Here is a 17,356-nt window from a genome sequence, read left to right as displayed (position 1 = left end):
CTTGTTGTTTTCCCTCTTCCACTGTGTTTTCTGCTAACCCTTTTTAAGTTAAAAAGGGGAAAATCAGGAGATAGCAAGAATGTGAAACCATGCTGACAAAAATAACTCAGAATAATGTGACTAGAAATTGAGGTAAAATAGCTAATACCACATCATTTTTAAAACTTTTTTTTAAAAAATAAATACCTCAGTTTGTTAAAATAGCAGTAAAGTTCTTGATACTTTATGGTTTAAAGTATATTTTTCATAAGCAGGTATTCCTGTTAACAAAAATGTTAACTATGTACTAATAACATATCCCCTGCTGAGGACTGTATTCTGGGATGCGCTAGTATTTTATTCTCAGCTAATACTCCTAAAGAGCAATCTGTTAGTAAGAATGAAATGCTGCTATACCATATAGCAGCGAAAAATTCCTGCGAGTTTTCCCTTAAAGGAGATAGAAAAATGCCAGAACTCGCACTAAATTTGAATCTTTCAGGAGATCATATTTATTTATTTATTTAGTTATTATCCAGGAAATATATTTTTATTCATATCTTTATTTTATTTATATATTCATATATGTATTATTCAGGAAATATTTATTTATTTATTATTTTTCAGGAAAATGCATAGTACTGAAGTAGTGTGTAAGCAGGTTCATTATTTGTCAGCCAGAAACAGCGTATCTCTTTTTATTGTAGTTGTAAATATTTGGGAGTTTATATGTGAGTATCTTGTTTCATCTTCCAATTGTGTTAGAGTGGGCGTTGAGCGATATAATTACTTGAAAGGTAATTATTATAATCAAGCATTTAACTAGGAAAATGGACTTCACATTCTTTACTTTGTTGTCTTTTATTTGTGTGTTCATTTGGAGCTACAAACATGTTAGTACTGACAGAATTCAAATTAATCACGCTGGTTATACCCTTTTGAACCCCCGAGTTCTTCGTGGTCTGAATAATTTCTGCATTTTCATATTTGTTATTATCTATTTGCTAGAGCTTCAGTTTTCTGATTTTTAAACTAAGTGTTGTGCAAATACAACCATACTTCCAAAAGTTTTCTTGCTTGGTTTTTTGATTGTTTTTGTTTTGGTTTTTTTTTTGAAAATGATGATGCTCCAGACCAGTACATTTCCCAAACTTTATAAATATGTGTCTGTACTAGGAGGATGTAAAGATACAGTTCTCCACGTACAGTTGAACAACCAGCTAGTTGGCTGGTTAGTTTGTTGGGGTTTTATTCTTAAATAGTTCAGTTATTTCATTTGAGTTTCTTCTCTTGGCTTTTATTAGAACATCAGAAAAATATGTGATTGACATTTCTTCTCCAAATAAGGTGTTTAGACTTACACAAACCCACAAAATTACTGGGGGGCAGCTCGCAAGACTTTCTCATGGACCTGGGTTTGGCTACAGTCTTAGCTATTAGGTTAATTTTCCTGCAAGTCAAATTGAGTGTTAACTATGTTCTTTCTCCGCCCAGTTAAAATAAGAACTGCTGCTGTTTTGGCTGATGTAGAGCAAGAGATGTACACAAGGGAAGGGTGCTCTACTTTCCCTGTGAATGTCTGTTGTGCTTTTTTTTTTCTTTATCCTCTCCAAGATCAAGAGCTCCACAGTAATGCTTCTAAACTGGTATTTCTCTAATGTTGTTTTGTATGAGTAAAATTACAACATTTCAGAGCCGTTCCTTAACTGAAAAGGAATGACCTGATAGTATCTTCAGTAAAAAGGCTTAAAAGATTCAGAAAAAATTAAAATGGACTTCTGTGCAGACAGCTATTCACATTTCTATGTAATGTCTTTGGATTTGTTTATGCACCAACTTAGAATATGTTATTGAAAATACCACACATGACAAAGGAGAATTGAGTTTCATTACTTGAATGTAATTATCTCACACTATGTGAAACAGCCTTTTCTTGTCAATAGAAAAGTAAAACCGTTAAGCTTATTATAACATCTCTTTTGATGTTTTTGTAGGATGGAATAAAAGATGAATGCTCAGTGCTGAAGCTACAGCTGAAAGAAAGAGATGAACTCATAGCCCAACTTCGTGAGGAGCTGGTAAGCTTTAGAAGGAATTGGTTTTTTTTAAGTTCATTTACCTGATAATGTCACTCCAGACCAGAAACTGAAGGAATACAATTTCACACCCGCTACAGAATAGCTAGCCTAAGGCTATGTTAATCATTCAGATGAACACTGATAACACCCACTGTACATTTCTCAGGACCTGTCAGCCTTTGAAGTGGCTACTACCTAGATGCACTGCTAGTTTCTTTGAAAAGATTGTGTTGACAGTTGTCTTGCAATATCAGCGGCAGAGAAGTAGCACAGCACTGTATGCGTATGCCAGAAATACTGAAGGGTCATGCACGAGTCCTGATGAATTGTGAATATTTCTCCTGTGAGCTGCTTTTCACATGCAAAAGATTGTTCAGTAGAAAATGAAATACTTTTTTCTCCTTAATAGATGTCTTTAATTAAAATAATAAATATTCTTAAACGCACTTAAACTTTCCTTAGCATGAGCTACCGATGCTTGAGTACTACTGTTTTAAGGGTAGACAGAATACTCTCAAGTGACTGACATAAAATGTGTGACATAGCAATTAAAAAACCTAAATACATGAAAATCCATTTTGCTGTCCTAGTAAGGCTGTACTAATATAATTTTAAATTCCATTTTTGATGGTACATGATGAAAATGGCTATGCCTTTGTGGTGGGTTGACCTTGGCTGGACACCAGACACCCACCAAAGCCGCTCTATCATTCCCCTCCTCAACCTGACAGGGGACAGAAAATATAAGAGGCTCATGGGTTGAGGTAAGGGTAGGGAAAGATCACTCAGCAATTACTGTCACGAGCAAAACTGACTTGACTTGGGAAATTTAGTTTAATTTATTACCATTCAGATCAGAGTACAACAATAAGAACTAAATCCAGAACTTAAAAAACACCTTCCCCCACCCCTCCCTTCTTTCCAGGCTCAACTTCACTCCCAGTTTGTCTACCTCCTTCCCCCAAGCGGCACAGGAGGATGGAGAATGAGGGTTATGGTCAGTTCATCACAGTTGTCTCTGCTGCTCCTTCCTCTTCACACTCTTCCCCTGCTCCAGCGTGGGGTCCTTCCCATGGGAGACAGCTTTCCATGAACTTGTCCAACACGAGTCCTTGGGCTGCAGTTCTTCATGAACTGCTCCAGCGTATGTCCCTGCCACAGGGTGCAGTCCTTCGGGAGCAGACTGCTCCGGCATGGGTCCCCCACGAGGTCACAAGTTCTGCCAGCAAACCTGCTTCAGCGCGGGCTTCCCATGGGTCACAGCCTTCTTCAGGTATCCACCTGTTCCAGTGCTGGGTCACAGGCTGCAGGTGGATATCTGCTCCAGTGTTAACCTCCATGCAGAGGGACAGCCTGCCTCAGCATGGTCTTCACCATGGGCTGCAGGGGGGCCTCTGCTCTGGTGCCTGGAGCACCTCCTGACCTTCCTTCCTCACTGACCTGGGTGTCTGCAGAGTCGCTGCTCTCACATGTCTGCACTCCTGTCTTCTGTTGCTATTTTTTGTGCAGATTTTTTTTCTCTTCTTTCTTAAATACATTATCCCAGAGGCGCTAGCACTGTTGCTGATGGGCTCAGCCTTGTCAGCGGTGGGTCTGACTTGGAGCCAGCTGGCGTTGGCACCATCGGACATGGTGGAAGCTTCTAGCAGCTTCTCACAGAAACAATCCCTGTACCCCTCCACTACCTAAATCTTGCCACACAACTCTTCAGTATTTTTAAATAAAGGAGGGAGATTTTCCCACCTCCTCTTCAGAAACAGAGAACTTAAAGACTCCACAGAGAAAGCATGTAGGGTCACCCCATTCAAGTTGCAGGTATGCAGAGACCTAAGATTTTGTATAAGCACCCTTTGGGAGGTGGGGTTGTTTCTCGAGTTAGATCTTAATTATCTGATCTAGCTCAGGGGCTTTTTATGCCTTTCTGTCTCATGCCTGGCGGCTAGCTCAGAACTTGGACAAGAATGAGTTCAGGTTCATCCGTTACTGCATCTTTTATATAGTAAACAAAAACACTGGTATACTTTTACACCAGCACAAATAGCTAAGTTTCAAGTCGCATGGGAAAAATGTAATGCTGCTCAATAAGGAATGGTTTGCTATGTTAACATCTGCCAAAATAAATACAGATAATTGGTATTATTCTTTTCATATTTGGCTACATAAAGAAATTATGTATGTTGTAATTATTATCTAAAATTAAATGACAAAATGGGTCACAGGGAACACCAAGCTTCTGCACAGCCCTGGAGCATTAATTTTATAGGAACATATATGCTGTTTACCTGGTCAACAGTTTTGTCAGCGTAAAATTATCCTATATTGATACAGTGAGATGTAGCATATTTGCTGTTAACTGTTGTCAAAATTCATATTTATATGCCAGTTGCAGGAAAAATTCCCATAGGGAATTTAGTTCATGTACCTCATAATAGACAGAAATGTACCTCTTCCTAGCATCACAAAATAAGGATTTCCATGTAATTGAAAGTATCATAGATTTAATCCATCATTAACTGACTTCAGTTTTGATACTCTAGGACTTGTGAAAGAGTCTATAAGTGGGAGTCTTGAGACCACATATATTCATATGAAACTAAGTTTTGAAAGGCCTCAGTATATCTCATTTTCTCCTGTTGAACTAAATAAAGCCAGGCTGGGAGATGAACATGACAGAAGCTAGACTTAAGGTTATGAAACCTAGAAACAAAAGGCGTAGTGGGTGCCCATGGGATTGGAAACAGGACTTTTGTGCATGAGGTGTGTAAATACAGAGTCAATATGCCAGCTTTGGCCATCTGTATATTTTTTAATCTGTACTGTGTATTCTCCTGCAATGCTATTTATCTATAAGAAATTAAGAGGTTGGTTTGTTTACATTTGTTGTGTAAGAGCTGCCAGGATTTCTAGAGCAGCTAGAATTAGAGTAACAGGGTAGTAAAAGAGCTCAGCAGAACTGAATGTTTTAACAATCTTCTGGAAACAAAGGGACTGCATTGTTTTGTTAATTATCCATGGCATCACTAAACTAAAGTGTATTTATTGAAGGACCACAGCAATCCAACAGGGGCTTGATATTTTTTTTAAGTGGTTCCTTGATGCTGTGAATGAGAAAAAATTGCAAGGGAATGCCCCAAAATCATAAGAGCAGGTTAAAAAAAATCACTAAAAATAAAGTATTTTAAGAATTAAAAATTATTGGGAATAAGAGGTTATTCCTATTCAATTTCTTTCTAAGCCTAGAATTAGACAGCTGTAGCCATGCCCTGGTAGTCCTAGGAGATAATCTTGTAGGGCTGAAGATTGCTTTTCTATAGCAATGGCATGTAGGACTGGAAATGTCTCTGAATCATCTTTACTCCTTGTTGGTAACTCTACCAAATAGTTCTTTTCAGGACCTAATATAAGAGTTAGTTGCTTGCCACCTACTTCCTTACTACATAGCTTGAACCAGCTATGCTGTGCTAGCTGGTTAATTTTCTTCCTTGTCAGGTGGCATTCAAATGCTATATATGAAGTTAAAAAAAGGTCAGAGTGGCGGGAGAGGTGCTCACCTTCCCAGAGCAGTGCTTTGGGAGGGCAAGGGACTTCTGGCTCTGGGAAAAACTGAGCATGGGCTCCTGGAAAGATGTCTGGCTCCTGGGAGGCTGGCTGGTGCAGCAGGGAAGTAGACCTGAAGCTCTAGTGGACAGAGGGAGACTTAGCTAAGGCTTCTGGGGTTGCCCAGAGAGCTTGTAGATGTCCAATCCCTAGAAACATCCAAGTTGAGGTTGGACAGGGCTTTGAGCAATCTGATCTAATTGAAGATGTCCCTGCTCATTGCAAGAGGGGTGGACTAGGTGATCTTTAAAGGTCCTTCCAACCCAAACCATTCTATGATTCTAGGGGAAACACCCACTCAGGCTTCTCTGAAGTCAGGCAGCTATGGAGCAGCTCTTTCCAACCACGGTTTAGATCTTAAGGATCTAAAAAGCCTCAGTATACTTACAGTGAGCCCCTGTTGTTTCCCTGAGGCCTGCAATGAACCTGTATGAGGCTGAGGATGCAACTTAAAGTCCTCTGAAGAGCAGTTGGGCTCCAGTCCCTCTGACCACCACCCCTTGCGCTGCACATCCAGTGTCCTCCTCATGGACATGCTCTGTGCCCTGCCACCATGGCATTACTAAATACTGAGGCCCACCAAAAGATATAGCCAGATTTCCCCCTCTGATTTGCCCTGGGACTTTTTGCAGGACCCCAGGCCCTCAGGCTAAGCTCCTGCTGCAGCTTTGCCCACCATCTGGCAGGTTAAGAAAGCCACTCCAGGTGCCAGGTGGTTCTCACAATCTCCTGTTTGTGTTTCTGTGCCCTCCCAATGGGAGCTTCGTGCGGTTTGGTCCTCGTTGCTTAAGCTGTTTTAAGGAGCTCCGTGCAGTGGACTATTCAGAGAAAGTAAACTCTCTTTTTAGAGCTGTTAAAAAGGAAGTAAATTTGAAATGATTGCTAGAAAATGGTGATAAAAATGTCTTCTTCATTTATATAAAATTGTCTAAAACTTGATGCAAAGCATGCTTTAATATTCTGCAAATCCTACAGTTATGTGTTGGTAAGGCTGTAAATATTAGGAAAGTGAATGTTTACAAAAGATAAGTAGAACAGTAATTTTTGGCTAATGAAACTCTACACCTTTTCACTTAGCTACAATACATTACAGACATCGCTCTTGATAGATAACTACCATTTTTAGGGCAACCCGTGTTCCACTGTCATTCTGAATATGGAAATACAGCAGCTGTAAATACAACCTGCCTGTCTTGAAATCATGGCATCATGATGTTAATTCAGAGATAGCATTTTAACATAAAAATCAGTTTGAGTGGGAGTCAGTTTTATACTTCTTGAAAGTACAGATTTTCATGTTCTTCTCTCCTTGTGGGTTTCTGTTAAGTTGGGTGCTTGCATGTAGACTTAAAACTTTTGGTTAATTGGTTTTTCTGCAGAAACCTAAAGTGAAATTCAAGTCAATTTTTGCTCTTAGTGAACCTTTGTTTCTTTTTCTCTATTTTTTTTTCTAGACTTTTCTAGTAGTCTTCCTCTCCTCTCTCTGATTTATTTTGTTTTTATTTTTAATTTTCAAATACATTTTAGAAGTGTTTCTACCACATTTGAGTGCATGATGAAGGAGACCATGAGCAGAGCTGAGGGTGGAAAATGTCAATGGAGTGTTAGCTGACTTGCTAATGATGCTTCAGGGCACCTGCAACTCTTCTCTTGCCTAATAGTTATCTAGAACTTGAAGGAAGAAAAGGGTAAATCTTTGAGGAATGAGAACAGCAGTTGAGATGCTTAGCCACAAGATACAGGTATAAAGGATAAAATGCAAGGAGCCCTCACCTACTTCTGAGAAAACAAAGAACAGGAAAAAAGTTCCTCACCAGTTTTTTTGTTTGATCTCTTTTTAGTGATAATTTTGGATTGACTCCTTGGTCACCAGAAGTGTGTCTGTCTGTCTTTGGAAGAATAATTATAGGCAGACAGACTAGTGGAATTAATTTCTCTATTCTCTCATTATTTCCTGAAAAATACCTTATTCAGAAACTGGAGACTGACTCCCAAGATGTCAGGTGCCCAAAACTGCTCTAAAGCTCCTTGGACATGGTGAACCTGAGCAGGAACTTAAAATTTGGGTTCACAGCATCACTTTGTCTCAAAGCTATACTTGTTCATAATGATATCCTCTTATCCAGAAAATCAGAGAAACAAAGTGAATACATTCAGTAGGATTTGGTAATAGGAGTCACTCACTTGTTCTTGTTCTACCCCCCCCCCCAACCCCCAGCCCCCAATAAACAAAATAAATGAAGTATCATTTTTCATTGACCACAGGAAAATGTTTGAAACAGCTGTCTCCTACCCAGCTCTACCTGACACTGCATCTTCGTATACATTTTCCAAATCAATCTTTTCCCACTGCAACGTGAGCCCTTAGAAGACTTTAAGCAGAAAATATTTTCAGGGTATAGTGGCAAAAATAACCTGAGTGCTGTTTACAGTAACATTTATTCCACTGCTGTCATTGGTACAGCAGCATTCATGCTGAAAAACAAGCATTAAAAATATTATCCTTGATTTCCTTGTGTAACTCGAGTCATGTGTGTTGTCCCATTGAAATAAAACGTAGTGAGGCGGTTTGGGTGGTTTCTCAGTGGAACTCTAGGAGAAGTTAGATCAGGAAATGAATCCCACTTATAGCCCAGCTGTTGGAGATGTTTTTCTGCTGTGGAGATGGGTCTTTATGAAATGTTAAACTGTATTTATGGAATAGCTAGGTACAGCGCTAGCTAAGCGAGCTTTACCTCAAGCTGTAGAAATTAATGCTTTAGGACTAGATACTCTTGAATCAGCTGAAAAAAAAAACCAACTTTTTTTTTTCTTTTCAAATTGTAATCAAGTTCTGCCTTCTTGTCCAAAACCTGTGGTAAATGATCAGAGATGAGGGAGGTGTGTTGTGTTGTGGACTGGTGGTTTTATTTTATTGGTTTTGGGGAATTATTTTTTTGGGGGTGTGGGGGCTTGGGGTAGTGGTGGTTTTTTGTTCCTTAAATATAGGCTGTGCCCTGATGGCAGAATGATGGCAAGTTTAGCTCTTTTCTGTAGGTTGATTTCAATAATGGGCAATTAGTCAATTGCTGCAGTTTGAAGCATCATGAAGATGCATACTTGTTATGCAGCTTTGAAGTGTAATAGAAAACCTGAGATGCACTTGAATGATGTTGATGAACTGTTTGTGAAAGACACTTGGGTTAAGTGTAAAAATCACCTCAAAATGCAGTTATGCCAATATAGATGCCTTGAATTGTACAGTCCAAAAATCACAACTTTTTTTTTTGTTTTGACAGGCCAAGAGCGAGATTTAGAAAAATAAATTAATGAACTCGTGGTGCATATAACTTTTTGAATTGTTAGGAAAAAAGAGAAATTTTGATTAATCCAGTCTATTTTCAAAATTTTTAAAAAGTTGTCCATGAAATTTTTAAGTAATTAGGTAATTCCCATTTGAAAAGAATAGTAGTCTTTATATTAAAAAAAAGTAAAAAAAAAATCTAGATTAATCTTTACACTGATTACCTACTTGCTCTACATTCTGCTTGTTTGTAGTAGAATTTCACGTTGGCTGTTTTGTGATGGGATATTACAAACCCGTGGATGATTTACATAAAACCAGGTAGTTGTAAGTACTTTCAAATCCTTTTTCTTCCTCATATTTAGGAAACATTAGGAGCAGAAAAGAAATAGATTAGGTGTACTTAAACATTATTAAAGTGTCAGGCTTCATTCCCCCTTTTTTACAGAAGAATTAATTGCACGTATTCTAGAAAAGGCTTATCTGAGTTGTAATTACTCTCTGAATCAGTTTCACAAGACAGACATGGAGCGTTAAAAGTGGCAATATCCTATGACACACAATGGGGATTAGGCTCTGATTCCTCATCTACACCAGTCCCTTGATGAGAAGCTGCTGGTCAGATAGGATCTTTAATATTCCTGGGCACTTGTGGAGGTGATTCTGCATATGAGTTTAAGTCCCTGTCACAAACTATTGTCATATTGTGGTGTTTGGCATAGATAAATGATTAGGTCAGTAGTGCAGCGAAATGTCTTCCTGGTCTGACTGAGAGGAACAGAAGCTCCTGAGTGTTTGGTAAAAATAACACAGCAGAAATGAGCAAATCTGAAATACAAAATTTGTCCAGAGTTTCCCTTGAGACATATTGCTGACGCTTATGCTCCTATAATAATAACGAACCACATATGCTTGTCTTTGGCAGAAGTGTCACTTGTAGACTGCTGGCTTCATGAGACGTGCAGCATTTTAGCACCGGATGTTTTAGTATAAGCAGGCTAATATGATCTGGCCTTACTCCAAGATCTCAAGAGAACTTCACTTTTTGGTCTGATAGAAAGACAAAGAGTAGGTCTCTTGCCTTTTTTCACTTAATTTTTTAACCAATTTGAATTAACCGATTTTAACTCTAACGAAGATACAAAAAATGGCAAACAGCAGATGAATTTGAGGATAAATGGAAATGGCAACATCTTGGAGGTGTGGTGGGAAGGAAGACTACTTCAGTTCATCAGCTTTGTTGATGTTGCATGCTTTTGACTGACATTTTTAGAGATTCAGATTTCTCCTTAAATGATGATGGTAGGTTATATTTCCTATGTAGCAGCATACAGTGTAGTGTGTATTTTATACCATGACTGTGTCAAGGTCAAACTAAAGCATTAACCTGTGTCCTTGAAGCTCTATGGAGCTAGGCTGCTGTGCCTCACCTGAGGAGCTAAGTGGAGCAGTCCTCATCTAAGGCTTGCAAAGGGAATTTTCATGGTGCAAAACAGGATTTGTATCAAGGCTTGCTGAGTAATTGAGACAAAGGAAAACCTATGCTGTTTTTTAAGTGTTAGGAATAAAGGATATGAAGGCGGCAGCAAAGAGACTGTGATTTTTGTGTAGTTTTGATTGCTCAAAATCCTGGATTTTTTAGATTTCATTAGTGTTTTTCATACATACATACATGGATGTTTGTGCACGTACATATAAATACACTCTTTTCAGCAGTGCCCAGTGACAGCACAAGGGGCAACGGCCACAAACTTCAACACAGGCAGTTCCTTCTGAATATGAGGAAGAACTTTTTTTGCTTTGAGGGTGACGAAGCCCTGGCACAGGCTGCCCAGAGAGGCTGTGGAGTCTCCTTCTCTGGAGACACTCAAAACCCACCTGGATGTGATCCTGTGCAACCTGCTCTGGGTAAAGCTGCTTTAGCAGGGGGTTGGACTAGGCAATCTCCAGAGGTCCCTTCCAACCCCAAACATGCTGTTATTCTGTGATATATACAGAAATATGTATATATAGATACACAGACACATGCACACGTTCGCACCCAGTCTGTCTCTCTTATTCAGTGTATTTCTTGATAATTACTTTCCACTCAAGAATTGCTAACATTTTTATGATAAAGAAGGTGTTAGCAGGAAAGTTGGCTAAAAATACAGAAATTTACTGTTGCTTGACATAACTGTATATTCCCAATATTGGATAAATTCTCAAAGTTTGAGTTTCCGTGAAAATGACTGCTTCCATTAGCATCTAATGACCTGCATTATATGTGTTTGTAAGAGCAGAAAGAAAAATAAAGTTGCTTAAAACTGAATACAAATATTTTGGAAAGCTTGTTTTGCATCTTAAGATCAGCAGTTTAATTTGTATGACTTAACAGCTTCAGTATGTTGCTAAAGGCATCTGTATGACTTATTTTTACTGTAGTCATCTGATGTGGATGAATTTCAGTTTAATAAATGCTTTATTCTCAGCTCCGCATAGCAATGTTTAATGAATAAACTGGTACTGTTGTTTCTTGCAATAATTAATTTTCTGGTTGGGGAAATACTTTTGCTTTTGAAGTTGTGGGGATATCTGTCTGTATAGTTCACTAGGGATCTAATATAAGAATAATGTTTCCCCCCTGTTATAATTTAGTGTCTTGTCCAGTTCTCTTTGCCATACACAGGCACGATTCACAGAAAAGTCTGTGCATATATGCTGGTATAACAAACAGCACAAATGAAGAATTATCTGTATTTTAATTGTAAAATAACATTTTTCTTTACATTCTAGTCAAGTTCTGTAAGGAAGATATTATGCAGTTTTCATCCTCAATGAATTTTTATTTTTATGCACAGTATATTCCAACATGTAAAGACATAAAATATTTTTGCCTGCAAATGAGACATTTTTGTTCATAAATGAGAATTTACATTTATTTGAAAACACTCTGATGTAAGGACTGGGAAACTCATCTTAAGATGATGTGTTGTGTTTTAACCCCAGTCAGCAGCCAAGTGCCAGACAGCCGCTCCCTTGCTTACTCCCTCTGCCCCCCACCCGCTGGGATGGGGAAGAGAATTGAAAAAATGTAAAACCTGTGGATTGAGATAAGAGCAGTTTTATTGTTTCAATAAAGTAAATAATAATAATAACAACAATAACACTTGTAAAGAACAGGAGAGGGAGAGAGATGAATAAAACCCAAGGGAAAAAAAAAGTGATGCACAATGGAACTGCTCACCACCCGCTGGCTGATGCCCAGCCAGTCCCCGAGCAGCGATCAGTGGCTCCCAGCCAACTCCCTCCAGTTTCTATATTGAGCATGATGTTCTATGGTATGGAATATCCCTTTGGCCAGTTCAGGTCACCTGTCCTGGCTTTCCTCCCTCCTGGCTGCTTCTGCATCTGTTCACTGGCAAAGCATGGGAAACTTGAAAAGTCCCTGATTTAGAGTAAGCACTACTTAGCAACAACTAAAATATCAGTGTGCTATCAACAATGTTCTCATACTAAATCCAAAATACAGCACTGCACCAGCTACTAAGAAGAAAATTAACTCCATCCCAGCCAAAAGCAGAACGCAGTGAAGAGCTGAACTGCAGTCTCTGTCCTTTCCTAAATAAATAACCTAACCAGAAATTAGCTATATTAAACTATTTGTTAGATCTCACTAACATTACTTCACAGAAAATGGCTCCAAAGATTCTCTCCAAGTTTTCTGTGTTGAGGTTTGAGATTTTTTTGTGTTTTCTCATTACTTTATTTCAGCTTGTATGTAAGGAAAAAAATGCTATTTGAGGTACAAGAGACTTAAAAGGTTTCATTTAGCCTTTGTTTCAAGGACTGAGCACTTTCTCAATGAAGGTATGTTTTACACTCTGGGTGCTCAAACACTTCCTCGGGTGCTCTGTTTTCTTTGAGATGCAGTCTTTAGTGATTTTAAGTTGTGCTTAGAGCTGGAATGTGTATGTGGAGCTTTAATGAAACTTTCATAGAAGGTACTGCTGTATAACCAGTTTGTCTGTGTAAAGTCTCAGCTCTGAAACTGGGAAAGTCTTTCTGTTCTTTTCCAGTTTTTTGATAGCAAAAATGCCCTTTTCCAGAGCTGTGTTAGATTGATTTGATCTTGTGGCCAAGAATTGGAGGAGATGGGAGACATCAACGTGAGGAACTTTCCTGTGCTTGGGAGAAGTGAATTAAATAGGATAAACTATTAATGGTCTTCTGGATTTAAGTAGTTAATCAGCAGCTTGGGTGTCCTGTTTTATTTTTGCTAGGAAGGGCAAGAAGGATGCACGGATTGTTTTGGAGCATAGTAGAAAACTGACAGCAGGAGGTAGGTTTTGGTCCCAGTGCCAAGCCTCTTGCCTGCATCCAGCTTTTTAATGCTCCACTTCGGGTCTTTCTTCTGCAGTTTTGATTTCCTGCATCTTTCTTCGTCTTTTGAAATATTGTTCACTCTTCCTTTCTATAGAAACTGCACACAGTGTGCATTTTTAAGTGTCCTGTGCATGTTTTATCCATTGTTGGAGAAGTTTGATGCCCAATTCTGGGTTTTGGGTGGAGGCTGCTACTATTTTCCAGTTCAGTCATTGGGCTTGATGTTCATCTGTAACTTGACTCTCAATGAGATTTCACCAGTATCCCCGGATAACAAGAAGGGAATGGATTCTGTGGGAAAGCTTTCAGAAATGACCTGCTTATTACCTTGTATTTAAACTGGAGGTTTGGTGAGACAGACAGTGTCTATACAAATGGTTCATTGCCCTTCAGCGAGGAGGTGGATGACTGAAATGCTGTAATGCATTTGTACTGAGCAGTAGTAAAAAGTGCCATGTGGGATATCATTGATAAACAGCATGTTAAAGGCAACATACAACAGCCTGACTAGTACCCTAGCAGAAAAGGTAGCCTGCAAATTTCTGCTTTCATCGGTAAATTCTTTCCAAAAAATATTGCTCACATAATCTCCTTTCATATTTAGCTCCTTTGATAGCTTAACTAGATGAGCTGTTTATGAGCTCATTATGAGCTAAAGGCTTTGTGCCTTTAGATTTAGAAGATAAAAAGGTAATAGATGGTCATCATCATAAAATCAAATAAAAAAGATCTTACTGACCTTTAACCACATATTACATTTAAATTACAAGGAGAAGAAAATAAGCTAATGGTTAATTGTAAATTCACTTAATCTTACACATATATTTATTTGGTTTGTCAGGGGTATTCAGTTCTGAATATTTTTTCATTAGGTTGCTCTGTATCACTAGTAAAATAAAAGCAACAAACTGTTTCTTATTATTCTTTGTTGAGAATAATATCTTTTTGGATTTGCTTGGTGTTTTTTTCCCCCCAGAGTTATTGTTTATGAATTATTCAGTGTGTTTGAAATGTACTTAACATATTTTGGAGTTTTCTAGTAATAAGGCAAGTCGTTTATCTTATACATTTCCCAATTTGACTTACAGATGATATTGTTTTTCTCAAAGGGAGCTCTCATGATTTACCAGAAGAGTAATAGAGTTTGCAGGCTGTAGTATTTATCAGAATTCTCCGATTATCAACACAGGACTTTATAAAACCAGACATTCTCACAGTGTGATATTTGTGTTCCGTCTCACAAGTGAGGGTTTCACCAAACAATGCTAGTTGGGCAATAGGATGCTGTGTTATTACGGTTTTGGGAAAAAAGAAGTGGAACTATTGTGCTAGTAGTATGGTGATGAGAAGGAAGAAAAATAAACTGTCCTTATGTAAACTTGCTTCAGTCTGGTTGTTGTGCTTGTGGAGGAGTTCAGGCTAATAGGCTGGAAAAATAAAAAGTGGTGCAATTAAAAGGATGATCTGAAGCAGCAGGAGACCTTATTTTATTTTTCAGCTGAACTGTGCATTTATCTTATTACTTTCAAGAGCAGGATGATGAATTCTGAAGGGAAGGGTAGTATAGAGAGGACTGAGGATTTTAAAATTATCACTAGGCCCAGTTTTAAGACCACTGCAAGCATAGGTATGCTCAACCTATAGAACATGCTGTCCAAATTATCCTCACTTAGTGCAAATAAAGAAGCTTAGATCAGTTTCTGGAACTTTGTGAAATGTATTTTGTTGCATCTTCTTTAATTTATGGAAATGGAATTCAGTGTTTAAGGGACAAAGACGTTTGCGCTTTTTTTTTTTTTTTTTTTTTTTTTATCCCTCTGGTTCAGAACCACTGGGATGATGTGGTTTATTACCTTCTTTCTCTCTACCCTCAAGTAGCTTAAGACATCTTCTCTAGGACTATTTGATCTTAATTTGTCAAATCAGAGTTAGTGATGTATGTCTGTTTCTCTTGATTTTTATACCTAAAATTCATGGACCATTCTGCTTAGCCAGCAAAACTTAAGAAGAACCCAAGCAGAGAACTTTTCTCACATATGTTGTTATTACCAAAATCTTTTCTTCTGTAGAATCATGTAAGGAGATTGAGGTGGGGAGAGAAGCAGTGCTAGTTATTAACCAGTAAGGTGACAGTTAACTGGGAAGTGCAAAATGTCCATAACCTGTAGGGAATCAGGAAGCTGCATGTTGCATGCACGTCCAGTTTGTCTGTGTAGAAAGGAAGAACCCTAAAAGACTGGCAAGGCCAAGGCTATGTCTTTAATTCCTAGAGTCAGTAGTGAAACATGTCTGCAAAACCAAGGGTCTTGTGAAGTTTTTTCTTAATTCCATTTTAGCTTTGTTTTTCCTTTTTTCAGTGGTTGTGTTGCCAGAGTTGTTGATACAGGCAGTCATTTAATTCAGCTCTACCTGTGAGTAGTGCTGAACTCCAAACATTTTAAGTTTGGCCTGTTCCATCTTTTCCCATGCACTATTTGCTCAATTACTGTAAAAATAACATGAAATAAAAACCAATCATTGCCCTGTAAGACCAGTTACAGAACAAAATAAGTAGAAACATAACACCGGTTATTAGCTCTTACATCTTCCAGCAGACTTATATAGCAAATTCTAAAGTCCAAGTCATTGATGTTTATTTTTTTACCTCACTGTCATCTCTGTCATCCCACTGTTTATTGGAATACTGTACTATATAGATACTAATATTCTGTATGTGTTAGCATAGAGACTGGAAATGATGTTTCAAAAATGTACCACAAAGTCATACACAAATAAAAACTGTGTGTAGCCTACCAGACAAGCTTCTTAGTAGAGACTACTAGACCAAAAGCAGGGAATTTAAAATGATGGATAGTTTAGGTGAGAAGGACTTCAGGCATGCTCTAGTCCTAGTTTCTGGCTTAAAGGAGGGGTCACTTTAAAGTTAGACCAGGTTGTTCAGGGCCTTTTCTAGTTTTGTGTTGAAATTCTCCAGGGACGGAAACTTTGCAACCTCCTTGGACAACCTGTCTAACCAGTCCTCTGAAGGATTTTCTTTTTTCTTGTGTCCAGTAGGAGTTTCTCCCATTGGAACATGAACTGAGGCTCTTTGCTTTTCCCTGTGCCCATCTGAGAAGGATCTGGCTGCTTCTTGTCTGTATTCTCTTCAATAGTGGGAAACAGAAAATAGATCCCCCTTTGGCCTTTCCTTCTCCAGGCTAAACAAACCCAGGTACCTTAGCCTCTCCTTGTAGGTCGTTTGACCCACCATCTGAGTGGACTGTACTCTCCAGTTTGTATCCACCTCTGTACTGGTGCCCCCACAACAATGTGTGTTGTTTCCAGGTGCAGCCTCCACTGCACTGGTTCAAGGGGAAAAAACAGTCCCAGCCACCTGCTGGTGGTGGCCTCAGCACGGTAGCCCACCATATGTTAAACTTTTGGTCTTAGAGTCTGAGCATAAATCACATCATTATTCAATATCATGATCAAATCATAAGCGAAGTATTAGTTACATTATTGTATTTTAAGGAGTGCTGGGCTAATTGAAAACATGATCCTTCTCTCGTGTGGGTGTTTAGACAAAAATCTAGGTACTTATCAGGCTTCTAGTATGTCTTCTAATGATATCAGATGCCAAGCTACTATTTAGGAACTTTTTAAAGAAACTGTAAAATATGGATTCAGGCCAGAATAGGGAATTGAGACCATGTGCAATGTATTGCTGAATAATAATATTCCTATTAGTGGACAAGGTGCAGATATTGGTTTTTCACTCATGAAAGATGCCTTAAATCCATGTTAATGTTTAACTGTGAGACTGAGACATTAAAATCTCTCAGAAACAATCATCACAGACACCTTTTCTTCCATATACCATCGTGTTTCCTTCTCTAAATAAATTCATGTTCTTAAAAATAAATGAAATAAACACAGGAAAAGGAAGACTCATGAGAGGCCTGTATTCTCCTATGCAAACTGCTTTGCCTCTGGAAAGGGTTAAAAGTACAATGTATTACAATTGTTAGCTCTGTTGTTGAGTAAAATGCAACAAACCTCCCCTGTTTGCTGTCAG

The 17,356-nt window shown here is 38.5% G+C and overlaps 1 protein-coding gene across 3 annotated transcripts in view; it reads left to right on the top strand.

Moving 5' to 3' along the window:
- CCSER1 (coiled-coil serine rich protein 1) overlaps nt 1-17,356 on the top strand; it is a 708,879-nt gene that overhangs the window by 377,189 nt on the left and 314,334 nt on the right. For all 3 annotated transcript variants that reach the window (XM_040599449.1, XM_040599460.1, XM_040599455.1), the window contains exon 8: nt 1,974-2,057. In XM_040599449.1, coding sequence (XP_040455383.1) covers nt 1,974-2,057 — 84 coding nt within the window. The remainder of the gene's footprint in view (nt 1-1,973; nt 2,058-17,356) is intronic.

The sequence above is a fragment of the Falco naumanni genome, chromosome 1, assembly GCF_017639655.2.
Source record: "Falco naumanni isolate bFalNau1 chromosome 1, bFalNau1.pat, whole genome shotgun sequence".
NCBI lineage: Eukaryota > Metazoa > Chordata > Aves > Falconiformes > Falconidae > Falco > Falco naumanni.
The sequence above is the reverse complement of the archived record's forward strand: the minus strand, read 5'-3'. Positions and strand labels throughout refer to the sequence as shown.